At 45.3% G+C, this 12,308-nt stretch overlaps 1 protein-coding gene across 5 annotated transcripts in view; it reads left to right on the top strand.

Moving 5' to 3' along the window:
- Nucleotides 1-2,711: 2,711 nt before the first annotated feature.
- Nucleotides 2,712-12,308, top strand: part of GAB2 (GRB2 associated binding protein 2) — a 202,899-nt gene continuing 193,302 nt past the window's right edge. For 3 of the 5 annotated variants that reach the window (XR_001707453.4, XR_672986.5, XR_008538100.2), the window contains exon 1: nt 2,716-2,920. Coding sequence is in view for 1 of the 5 variants with exons in the window: in XM_001164121.8 (XP_001164121.2) it covers nt 2,846-2,920 (75 nt within the window). In the remaining 4 variants the exon portion in view is untranslated. Of the gene's footprint in view, nt 2,921-12,308 lie in introns of all 5 variants that reach the window. The other 2 variants (XM_001164121.8, XM_054662580.2) reach the window with 2 other exon arrangements.

The following is a 12,308-nucleotide window of genomic DNA, read 5'->3' as shown; positions in this document are numbered from 1 at the left end:
AGGGCTTGGGGGTGGGGGGATTGTCACCCCAACTGGTTCCGATAGATGGCGCCTATCTTCATGTAAATCATTCAAATGATTTGTTTTCCATTTTTTTCCCAGCAAAAACCGGGGAGCATTTAAACAGACACACACAGCAGGGAGTGGAGAGGACTTAGTAAAAGCCCAGACAGGAACTTTCCGTCCAAGGGTTGTTTCCAGGCCTGGCACGCCTCTCAGGCTCAAAAGACTGAGCCACTCCAGGGTGCAGCCAGGGACTTGAGCAGCAGTCTTGCTTCCTATGCACAGCCCGAGATGGGCACTAGCAGCAAGAGGGACGCAGGGTGGGAGTCCAGCTGAAGAGCACAGTAAAAAAGCCCCTTTCGGCCGGGCTCACGCCTGTAATCCCAGCACTTTGGGAAGCCGAGGCAGGCGGATTACGAGGTCAGGAGATCGAGACCATCCTGGCTAACATGGTGAAACCCCGTCTCTACTAAAAAAAAAATACAAAACATTAGCTGGGCGTGGTGGCGGGCGCCTGTAGTACCAGCTACTAGGGAGGCTGAGGCAGGAGAATGGCGTGAACCTGGGAGGCGGAGCTGGCAGTGAGCCGAGATCACGCCACTGCACTCTAGCCTGGGCAACAGAGCGAGACTCCGGCTTAAAAAAAAAAAAAAAAAAAAGCTCCTTTCTTTAACCTTTGGGGAAAGATGGGGGTGTTCAGAGAACCCTTCCCAAAGTCGATACCTGGTGACTGTTGTATTCATATTTCAAGGTCCCTCCTGCCATTGGCCAAACAAGAAACATCAAACTTTTCCATTTCCACATGAAATTGTAAATAACACCATCTTTTCCTAAGCAAACAAAATAAGACTTTAAAGAATTTCTGGCAAAATATGACCTAACCCCCAACTAACTCTTGCTAAACAGTCTTCCAGTCTGTGTATTGAATCATATAACTATCAAAGGATACGTAAGACTACTCTTCTGGGGGAAGATAGGGCATACGTATGCCTGACTTGCATCACAAACCTCAGCTGCAGCCAAACCATGCAGATTTCTCCGACTCTGCAATCTCTGGGACTTGGCACCATGACTCAGATGTGAATGAAGTCAGGATAGTTTTATTTTGGTTGGAAGTCACCGCCTCCTGATTGATTTGGCAGACGTTAAGTGTTGTTTGTCTTACAGGGATTTAAGGTACTTAAAGCCAGAAGTTAAAATGGCCATCATTCTGGTGGTGGCCCTTCATACGTGACTTAAGGATCCCTAAATTGTAAGGTTAAGGGAGCTGTGGTCCCAGCCTAACAGTTCTGGCTTTACTTCCCATCCAGCAGCACACTGGATATTGAAGAAAGTCAGTGAAATGTTAGATCCAGGGGACTGACCGCTAAAACTCCCAGGGTATCTAGAAGAGCTAAGTACGTGGTAGGGGATTCGCTTTTCCAAATTGAAGAGGGTGAACTTCCCCCAACCCAATCAAGATCTGTTGGACCAAATGATGTCCAACTGCTTGAAACAACTCAGCTGCACAGAGACAGAAATGAACAAAACAGCTTTAGTCTGAGGTTGTGTGGGGCAGTGCAAGATGCTGCTTCTCCAATTCATCTGTCCACACAGCACGGTTCCCCATTGAATAAACAGGTTACTATCCACTTATCAGAGAAGTTAGGGAGGACCTGCCTTTTAATGCTGCTTAGAGAGACACTTTGTGATGAGAAAAGAGCTCGTACAAAAGATTTTCTTTTTCTCCCCCCTCCCGCTGAAGTGCTGGGGTTGTGTGCTTCCACGTACATCTGGGATATCATTATATTTACAAACAGAGGTCTCAAAGCCTGTGTCAATGAGCGGGAACGTTGGGGAATTTGGACCCCAATTTCTTGTTCTTCTGCACTTGACCTTGCCTTCCAATTCATTATGAAATACATTGACTAGTTTTGCTTCTTCCATTCTACAAATCATGCGAATTTTCTATACTAAACTGTGTTTTCCCAGAGGCAGTGTAGGAGGGAGTCAGCTGGACTTGGTTTCCAGGCAATGAGAGGCTCCCAGGTCGATCCCATTAAGGCAATGCCCTCATTTTGAATAGCAGATGACCGGGACCCCTCCTCCCCCACACACCTGAATTGGAAAATTGGCTCGGCTTTGTACAAGCCCTTGCCCTTAGGCTGTCCATAAAATAGGAACAATACTGAAGACAATCCTGTAAGCTACAAAAGCAAAGGCTCCGGCGCGTAGTAGGTCCGTCTCCTCCTCCCGCCGAGGGACGCCAAAGTTAAGGAGCTTCTTGCTGGGAAGACGTCCCTCCTTTCAGCCGGAACCTGACCCGCAGAATGTATCGGAAACGTGAGCAGCCCTAGTATCCCTTCCCCGTCGACGCTCGGTGAAAAATCGATCGACGACCGAGGGCGCGCAGTCCCTTCCCCTCACACCCGCCAGCGCCAGGGGCGCGGTCGCCTCCCTGGCCTCCGCGCCCGCGGCTTGGGGCCTCAGGAGAAAGCGAGACTCCGGGGCGCGCCGGCGGCGGTGGCTTTCTGTATCCTCGCGGGTCCCTAGCCCCGCGTCCGCGTGCGCGGCGGCCTCGGGGGCGCGGCGGGAGCGGGCGTGGCGAGCGAGCCGGCCTTCCAGCTGCAGCTGCTCCCCCGGCGGCCGGGCGGAGAGTGCGGGTTGCGCGCGCTCGGGGCGGGGGAGCGGGCGCGCGCGAGGCTGCCGGGCGCGCGCCGCGCCGCCTAGTCCCCGCCGGGCCGCCCGCCCCGCCCGCCCCGCCCCTGGCCTCCCGCGAGCTGCGCACCGCCGGCCGCTGCCCCAGCTGCCCGAGCCCGCGCCCTCGTCCGCGCGACCCGGCGGCGGGCTCCAGGCCGGCAGCATGAGCGGCGGCGGCGACGTGGTGTGCACCGGCTGGCTGAGGAAATCGCCTCCCGAGAAGAAGTTGAGGCGCTATGTGAGTGCGGGCGCGGCCGCCCAGGGGCGGGCGGGGGGCGCTCCGGGGCCTGCGGAGGGGCGGGGGACTCCCGGAGGGGCGGCAGGCTGGGGAGCTCGGGCCCGGAGCCGCGGGGGGCCGGGGGCGAGGAGCGGCCGGGGGCGTGTGGGGCACCTGCACACCTGTCACAGGTGGGCCGCCGAGGGGCGGGGCGGGCGGCAGGTTGAGGCTGCGGCTCCTGCCCCGCCAGGCGGGCGCGGCGGCGGCGCCTCCCAAGCCGGTCTGCTCGTGAACTAAATATAGTGTCGAAGTTTGTATTGATGGCTTCTGGAGACCGAGAGAGTTGACTCTCGGGGCTGGGGCTCCGCGGCAGCCCCGAGCAGCTTCAGCCCGCAGGGTCGGGGAGAGGGCGGGAAAGGGGGGCGTAGGCTGTGGGGCCGCGCGGACGGCCCCACAAAGGGCGAGCGCCTCACGCCCTCTCCTTCCCTTTCTCCGCCTGCCCCTCCCGGCCGCCGGCCTCCCTCCGTCCGCGGCTGCATCACCGGCAGCGTCAGCGGCATGTGCAGCCCTTGTATTAAGTGACTCATTTGTTTGTCCCCCTTCTTTCCCTTTATTCCGTTCGTCTCTCACAGGCGCCTCCCCCGACCCCGGTGTGACACTGCAGTTTGGTCCCCGTGGCTGGCCCGGGTTTGGGACCGGGCAGCTCCCGGGTGTCTGGGGTCGGGAGAGATCGAAGCTCTCCGCGGCCAGGTGTTGCCAACCGACAGTGTTTACTGACATCGCTGGAACAGCCTTTTCCCTCTAGGTGGGGAACTGGCAGCCTGGGGGAGGTGGAACAGCGTGGCGCTGAGCCGTGGAGTTCTGGCTTTTTTTTTTTTTTTTTTTAACCCCTCTCCCCAGAGGATGCCTTGCCTGGTGAGGTCAAAGTACAAGATGGTGCCAGTTACTGAGATTTGGCCGAAATGGTCTTGGGGTAGTCGCGGGAGTTTGGAAGTGGGGGTAAGGTTGCTGGAAGGTTTCAAGGTCTCTCATCTGCTCCCTCTCCGTTTCCCATGAAATGCCCTTGTTTAACGGGCTGTGGTGCCGAACTCCGGGATCACTCCCACAGCCTGGAAGGGAGCCGTTGCCTCCAGCTGCAGTGCATCAAGGGAGCTCGGAATAGACCCTGCCCTCTGTCAGCTGCACCAGTGGCTGTCCATGGGGGGAGAGGCAGAAGCCTACCAGAATTTCCTGTCTTGGCTCCCCAGATCAGAATCAAGGGACTTCTGGCCTCTGGACTGAGGAAGTGACATTCTGTTTTTCAAAGGAAGTGTTGTTGTTGCGGAGTGCAAGTGTGTGTCAATGAAATCAGGCTCTTACGTAGATGTTTGCTGGGGAAAAAAAATCTAAGGATTTAGCACATGAGTTTTGAAAGTGGACATGGATTTATAGGAGGAATGAAGCAGTGAATTGTTCATCTCAGTTCGGAAGCTCATTTTTAGGAGTGTCTATGTAGCCAAAGTATAATTATTAAGAAATAAACTTTTTTCCTCTTCAGGGTTGTATCAGTTCGTTAGGAAGGTTGAATATTTTAATTAGGATTAAGGAGCAGTGATTTACTATTAACAATTTTATAAATAATTTTAAAACTTTGTCCCGAAGAGCTTCCAAAAATTATCTATACAAATAGATTTCCATACAAGCTAGTGGAATACAGTGTCCACAGTAAAAAAAAAAAAAAAAAAAAAGTGACCCTTAATTTTCAAGTTCGAACACTATACACTAAAGAACCTTGAAAGTTGTTTTTGAAACAATTTGCAAACAGTATGACATTGTGTCTACATTCGACTTATCGCTCCTTGAACTCTCACCCAGACTCTATGACCCATTTCTTGGGTATTTTTGTTCCCAAACAACTTTAGTTCAAAATAACCAGGTTTGGAGGCATTTGGGTCAAGCACCTTTTTCACTCATTTGAACGAATCTAGTCGTATGATGGCCTTAGCCTCTCTTTCCCATCTTCCATGTACCTTCAGCCCATCAGGTGTCAGACCTTAACAGCTTTTCTTAGGCTAGGATGTGATGTGTTCACTTACATGACTGGAAGCCTCTGCCCCTTCGGAAGTTCAGTTTCCCCCTAATTGAAACTGCTGATATGTGTAACCTTAAGCCTCTGGGGAACAGTATGCCTTTACATCTACTTTTCTTTTGGGGTATTCAGAATTTTTGCATCCTGTTGTAAGTTAAAACTCTGCTAGTTTGCTTATTTCAGTAGAGGCCCGAGTTCATTAGAACCAAGCTTGGAAAGTATTTCCCAGCCCCATGGCTGTATATTTACCCCAAAGTAGCTGCTGCTTCTGGTATACATCATAGGCGTGTTATATTGTAGATTGAGAAATCCTCATTATAAGAATACATCGAGCATATGTGATAAGGGGAAAAAGTAGTTGAACTAGGTTATAACTATTTAAAACGATTTTTTTAAAAACTGACTTAATTTGAAGTCTGGGCGCAGTGGCTTACGCCTGTAATCCCAGCACTTTGGGAGGCTGAGGCGGGCGGATCACTGGAGGTCAGAAGTTCGAGACCAGTCTGGCCAATGTGGTGAAACCCCGTCTCTACCATAAATATAAAAATTAGCTGGGCGTCATGGAGGGCATCTGTAGTCCCAGCTACTCAGAAGGCTGAGACATGAGAATCGCGTGAGCCCGGGAGGCTGAGGTTGCAGTGAGCCGAGATCGTACCACTGCACTCCAGCCTGGGTGACAAAACAAGACTCCATTTCAAAGAAAAACAAAAAACTTACTTAATTCGGAAAGACGGGGAGGCGTAGGGGGGAAAAACATCTTAGAAGAAGCAAAGGCAAATGTTTGAGCAATTAGTTTTCAGGGATTTTTTTCATCAGCCTTTTCTAGTTAATTAATTATAAGTATAAGAGATCTATCTGCTATTTACTGAGTGCCCTGGAGAAATTGCAAAAAGTGTCTCTGGAAAATGCTGACTATTGCCTCTGGGGCATCCTGATATGGGTGCAGTGGGAGGCCGGCAGAAGTAACAACCCTCCCATTGTGCCTCAGTGTATTTGTGTGTGTATGCGCGTGCATGCAAATGCATACACACGTACATGTATATAATTATTAAACAGAATTTTCTTGAGGAAAAACATTTTATTAATATGACCTACACTGCATTGTAGTTTTCTATCAATTTCACTGGATTAATAGATTTAGGGAATAAGATCGGCAGACTACCCCCTAGTGGCTAACTTGAAGAAAGTTGTGCACAAATTGTAAAGAACTACTGCATTAAGGTAATAGTAATTGTTTATTTCCATTATATTTATTAAATATACTTATTAAATCTATGTCCCAGGCACTGGATCAGGTGCTTGGAATAAAAATCCAGTAAACAGAAAAAAAAATTAATCCAGTCTTTCAGTCTTAGCAATGGCTTTGCCTTCTCCTTCAAAGGAAAATTGAAATGATGAGGGAGTAGTTGTCTGTACGTACGATGAATGGCCACATCTTCAAATTTACTTGTATCTGCATAGTTCCTTTCTTTCTTCCTTTTTTTTTTTTTTTTTTTGAGACAGAGTTTCACTTTTGTTGCCTAGGCTGGAGTGCAATGCACGATCTGGGCTCACTGCAACCTTTGCCTCCTGGGTTCAAGCGATTCTCCTGCCTCAGCCTCCCAAGTAGCTGGGATTACAGGCATGCATCACCACACCTGGCTAATTTTGTATTTTTAGTAGAGATGAGGCTTGACCACGTTGGTGAGGCTGGTCTTGAACTCCTGACCTCAGGTGATCCACCCGCCTCGGCCTCCCACAGTGCTGGGATTACAGACAGACATGAGCCACCGCGCCCAGCCTGCATGGTTCCTTTCTTGTTTCCTTTTCTTAGAGTAGATGAAGTGCCACTTCTATCTGAGCTAATCCTGCTACTTATACTTTGAATCATATCTTCTCCTCCCTACTCAAATAATTCTTATCCTGTAACACATCTTCAACTTCTTTCCCTCTCTGTACTACCTACTTTTTTTCAGGAATAAACTTGGTGGTGGTTTATGCAGTCTTCCTTTCTCCCACCTTCTTCTCAGTCGGCTCCAGTGGAAACCTACTTTGTTATTCACCAAAGCTATTCTCACAAAGGCACCAGCGATACCCAGATCACTAAACTCAGAGGATGATTTTTTACTCCTCATTTTAATTAATCTCTTCACTGCTTGGTCATAGTTGACCACTCTTTTTTAAAACACCTTCCTCTTATCTTGGCTGACACTATAAATGCCTGTTATTTCTCCTTTTCTGGCTACTCTATATTTCCTTTGCTAGACTGACCCTTTTATCCAGTCCTTAAAGGTTGAAGCTCCTTTATAGTCATAGTGGCTGTGTGGTTTCTCCCATTTGGCAACCTTGTCCATTCTACTGGCTTCAGTTATCATTTGCATGGTGGTCATCAAGTTAAATTTCCATCTCAGAGTTGTGTTCTGAACTTCAGACTTACATATCCAACTGTTAACTGGGCATCTCTATTTGAATGTTTCCCAGTCAACACAAACTCACCACTTCCAAAACTAAACTCTTCTTTGTTCATCTCTTCACTCCACATCTGCTCAGTAAACAGTGCCACTAAGCACCTACTTGCTCAGATGAGAAACTTGGGCATCATCTTTGACTCCCCGTCACACACTATCCCACATCTAATCTGTCACCAAAACCCATTAGTGGTATCATCTAAATATCTTGTTATACGCTTCTTCATCCCCACTGCTGTGACTTTTAGGATTATTTTAGTAGCCATCTGTTGAGCACTTACTTTGTACCAGGCACTATGCTTAGACCATTGATCTTTTAATGTAGTAATTTAGCCCTATAATAAGGGAAGCGACTTACCCAAAGTCATCTAGCTTTGTCCTAAAGCCTGGGCTTTTTTAAAAAATTAAACATTTCATTTTGAGGTAATTCTACATGCACATCTAGTTGTAAGAAATAGTAAACAAAGATTTATGTAGTCATTATCCAGTTTTCCTTAATGGTAACATCTTGCTAAATTATAGTACAGTATCACAACAGTATATTGACAATGATACAGTCAAGATACAGAACATTTCCATCATGATAGGATTTTTTATGTTGCCCTTTTATAATCGTATTCACTACCATCCCACCCCTACCACGTCCTTAATCTGTGACAACTACTAATCTGTTCTCCGATATTTCATGTGTGTTATTTAAATGGATTCATGCAGTACTTAAGATTTTGAACTTTTTTTTATTCAGCATAATTCTCTGGAGATTCATCCTCATTTCATGCATCAATAGTTATTGTTTTTTATTGCTAAGTAGTATTTCATGGTATGGATGTACCACACAGTCTGTTTATTTAACCATTCACCCATTAGTTCTCATTTACATTTCCCTTATGGCTAATGATGTTGAACATCTTTTCATATGATTATTTGCCATCTGTATATCCTCTTTGGTCAAATGTCTTCAAGAATTTGAGTATTTTATATATAGGTTTTTTTTTTTTTTTTGAGATGGAGTTTTGCTCTTGTTACCCAGGCTGGAGTGCAATGGCATGATCTCGGCTCCCCAGGTTCAAGTGATTCTCTTTGTTGTTGTTGTTGTTGTTGTTGTTTTTAGACAGATTCTCACTCTGTCACCCAGGCTGGAGTACAGTGGCACAGTCTTGGCTCACTGCAACCTCCGCCTCCCAGGTTCAAGCGATTCTCCTGCCTCAGCCTCCTGAGTAGCTGGGACTACAAGTGTGTGCCACCATTCCCAGCTCATTTTTGTATTTTTAGTAGAGACAGGGTTTCACCATGTTGGCCAGGATGGTCTCAATCTCTTGACCTTGTGATCCGCCCACCTTGGCCTCCCAAAGTGCTGGGATTACAGGCGTGAGCCACTGTGCCGGCTTTCCTGGTTTTTTTTTTCCTACACATTTTACAGGTTTATGTTTTTCCTTTAAGTCCGTGATCCACTGTGAGTTAATTTTCATGTAAGATGTGAGACTTAGATTGAGGTTCTTTTGTTGTTGTCGTTGTTGACAAAGCCATCCTACTTCCATTGAATTGCTTTTTCGTCTTTGTCAAAAATCAGTTGGACGTATTTGTGTGGGTCTGTTTCTGTTGTCTCTGTTTTGGTCCATTTTTCCATGTGTCTGTCCCTCTGCAAATACCATAGAATCTTGCCAACTATAGCTATATTGTAAGTCTTGAAATCTGGTAGCCTGATTCCTCTACTTTATTCTTATTTTTCAAAGTGTTTTAGCTATTCTATTATCTTTACCTTTCAATACAAATTTTAGAATAATCTTGTTTATGCAAAAAAAAAGAAAGTCTTGCTGAGATTTTAATAGGAAGTGCATTAATCCTGTGTACCAATTTGGAAAGAAATTACAGCTTTACTATATTAAATCTTCCAGTCCATGAATTTATTTTACATTTATTTATATATGTCTTTCTTCCTTCGTTTATTTTCTTCTCCTTCCACCATCCCCCCCGCCAACCACCCCCACCAGAATCTTGCTGTGTCACACAGGCTGGCGACAGTGGCACAATCATGGCTCACTGCAGCCTCAAATTCCTGGGCTCAGGTGATCCTACTGTCTCAGCCTCCCAAGTAATTGGGACGACAGCTGCGTACTGCTGTGCCTGGCTAATTTTTTTTTATTATTATTTATAGAGACAGGGTCTCCCTGCGTTGCCCAGGCTGGTCTCACACTCCGGAGCTTAAGCAGTCCTCCCACCTTGGCTTCCCAGAGTGCTGCGATTATAGGTGTGAACCACCATGTCTAGCCTTCTGGAAGAGATGGTGTAGAACTGGTATAATTCTTTAAACCTTTGGTAGAATTCTCCAGATTAAACCATCTGGATCTGGAAATGTCTTTGTTAGAAATTTTTTACATTTTTAATCCAATTTCTTTAATAGATACGGGGTTCTTCAAATTATCTACTTCATATTGGTGAATTATAGAAGTTTATATTTTTCAACAAATTGGTCCATTTTGTCTAAGTTGTCACATACATGTGAGTGGAGTTACAGTATCCTGTATTATGCTTTCAGTGTCTGCAGGGTCTGTAGTGGGTCCACTGCTTTATTTTTTTAACCCTTATTCTTGCATACTGACATTGCTTCATTATTATTTTTTGTTTGTTTTTTGAGACAGCATGTCACTCTGTCACCTGGGCTGGAGTGCAATGGCACGATCTCAGCTCACTACAACCTCCACCTCCCAGGTTCAAGCAGTTCTCCTGCCTCAGCCTCCCGAGCAGCTGGGATTGCAGGCATGTGCCACAATGCCCAGCTGATTTTTGTATTTTTAGTAGAGACAGGGTTTCACCATATTGGCCAGGCTGGTCTCAAACTCCTGAGCTTAAGTGATCTGCCTGCTTTGGCCTCCCAAAGTGCTGCAATTACAGGCATGAGCCACTGCACCTGGCCTCTGATTTTTTTATATAGTAGTTTATTCATTTGAGACTTTTCCACTTATTTAATGTATTCATTTACTGCTATGAATTTCCTTCTCAGCACTGCTTTAGCTGTGTCCCACTAATTTTGATAAATTGCATTTTCAATTTTTATTTGCTCAGTATATATATATATTTTTTACTTTCCTTGAGACTTTCCTCTTTGACCATGGATTATTTACAAGTACATTGTTTAGTTTCCAAATGTTTGGAGATTTTCCCATTATTTTTCTGTTTCTGTCTTTTAGTTGGAATTCATTGTGGGAGTAGAGTAAGTTCTATTTGATTTCAGTTATTTTTAACTTGTCAAGGTTTATTTTATTGCTGAAAATGTGGTCTATCTTGCTTTAGGTTCCATGGGTACTTTGAAAAGAATGTTTATTCTGCTATTATTGGGTAAAGTATTCCATAAATGTCAATTAGATCTTTTTGATTGATAGTGATATATATAATTCTTTTATATCCTTGCTGATTTTTCTATCTAGTTCTTCTGTCGATTGTTGAGAGACAGGGGTTGAAGTTTCCAACTATAATTGTGAATATTTCTGTTTCTCATTTCACTTATATCTGTTTTTGTTTCACATATTTTATTTTTTTTATTATTTTTTTGGAGATGGAGTTCCGCTGTTGTTGCCCAGGCTGGAGGTGCAATAGCATGATCTCAGCTCTCCGCAACCTCCACCTCCTGGGTGCAAGCAATTCTCCTGCCTCAGCCTCCCAAGTAGTTGGGATTACAGGCATGCGCCACCACACCCGGCTAATTTTGTATTTTTAATAGAGACAGGGTTTCTCCCTGTTGGCCAGACTGGTCTCGAACTCCTGACCTCAGGTCATCCGCCTGCCTCAGCCTCCCAAAGTGCTGGGATTACAGACATGAGCCACCGCACCCAGCCTGTTGTTCGATATATACACATTTAGAATTGCAACATCTTCTTGGTGGCATGACCCTTTTATCTTTATATAATACCTGCTGAGTCTCTGGTAATTTCTTTTGCTCTGAGGTCTACTTGTTATCTGATATATTATACAAGTATCTGAGGGCTACTTGATATATTATAGCCTATATCTGATGATATAGTTATTCTTGCTTTCCTTTTATTGATATTCACATGATACATCTTTTCCATCAATTTACTTTCAACCTACCCATATCATTGTATTTGAAGTGATATCTTATAGGTGGCATATTGTTGGGGTGTATTAATCCATTCTCGCACTGCTGTAAAGAACTACCTGAGACTGGGCAATTTATCAAGAAAAGAGGTTTAATTGGCCCACAGTTCCACAAGCTGTACAGGAAGCATGGCTGGGGAGGCCTCAGGAAACTTACAGTCATGGCGGAAGGTGAAGGAGAAGCAGGCACATCTTACATGGCTGGAGCAGGAGGAAGAGAGTGAGGGGAGAGGTACTACACACTTTTAAATAACCAGATCTCACAATAACTCACTCACTATCATGAGAACAGCACCAAAGGGGAACTCCACCTCCATAATCCAATCATTTCCCATCAGGCCCCACCTCCAATATTTGGGGATGACAATTTGACCTCAGATTTGGGCAGGGACACATACCCAAACCATATCATGGGGCATGTTTTTAATCCACTGTGCTGATTTATGTCTTAATTGGTATATTTAAATTTACATTTAATATAATTTCTAATATGCTAGAGCTTAGTTCTGCCACTTTATTTTTTGTTTGTGTTCTGTTTTTGTTTTCTTCTTGCCTTCCTGTGAGTTTCTTGAATATTTTTTAGAATTCCATTTTGATTTATCTATATAGTGTTTTTGAGTGTATCTCTCTATACAGCTTTTTTAGTGGTTGCTCTAGGTATTATACTGTACATACAACAGTCAGTTGGTGTCGTCTTATAATCTAAATGAAGTCTGTATCATCATTTTACAAGTTTAAGTAAAGTATAGTAACCTTACCTCCCTTTATGTCCTTTTGCCAT

Source organism: Pan troglodytes, chromosome 9 (assembly GCF_028858775.2).
Source record: "Pan troglodytes isolate AG18354 chromosome 9, NHGRI_mPanTro3-v2.0_pri, whole genome shotgun sequence".
NCBI lineage: Eukaryota > Metazoa > Chordata > Mammalia > Primates > Hominidae > Pan > Pan troglodytes.
Note: the sequence above shows the minus strand (reverse complement) of the source record. Positions and strands in the feature narration are given on the sequence as shown.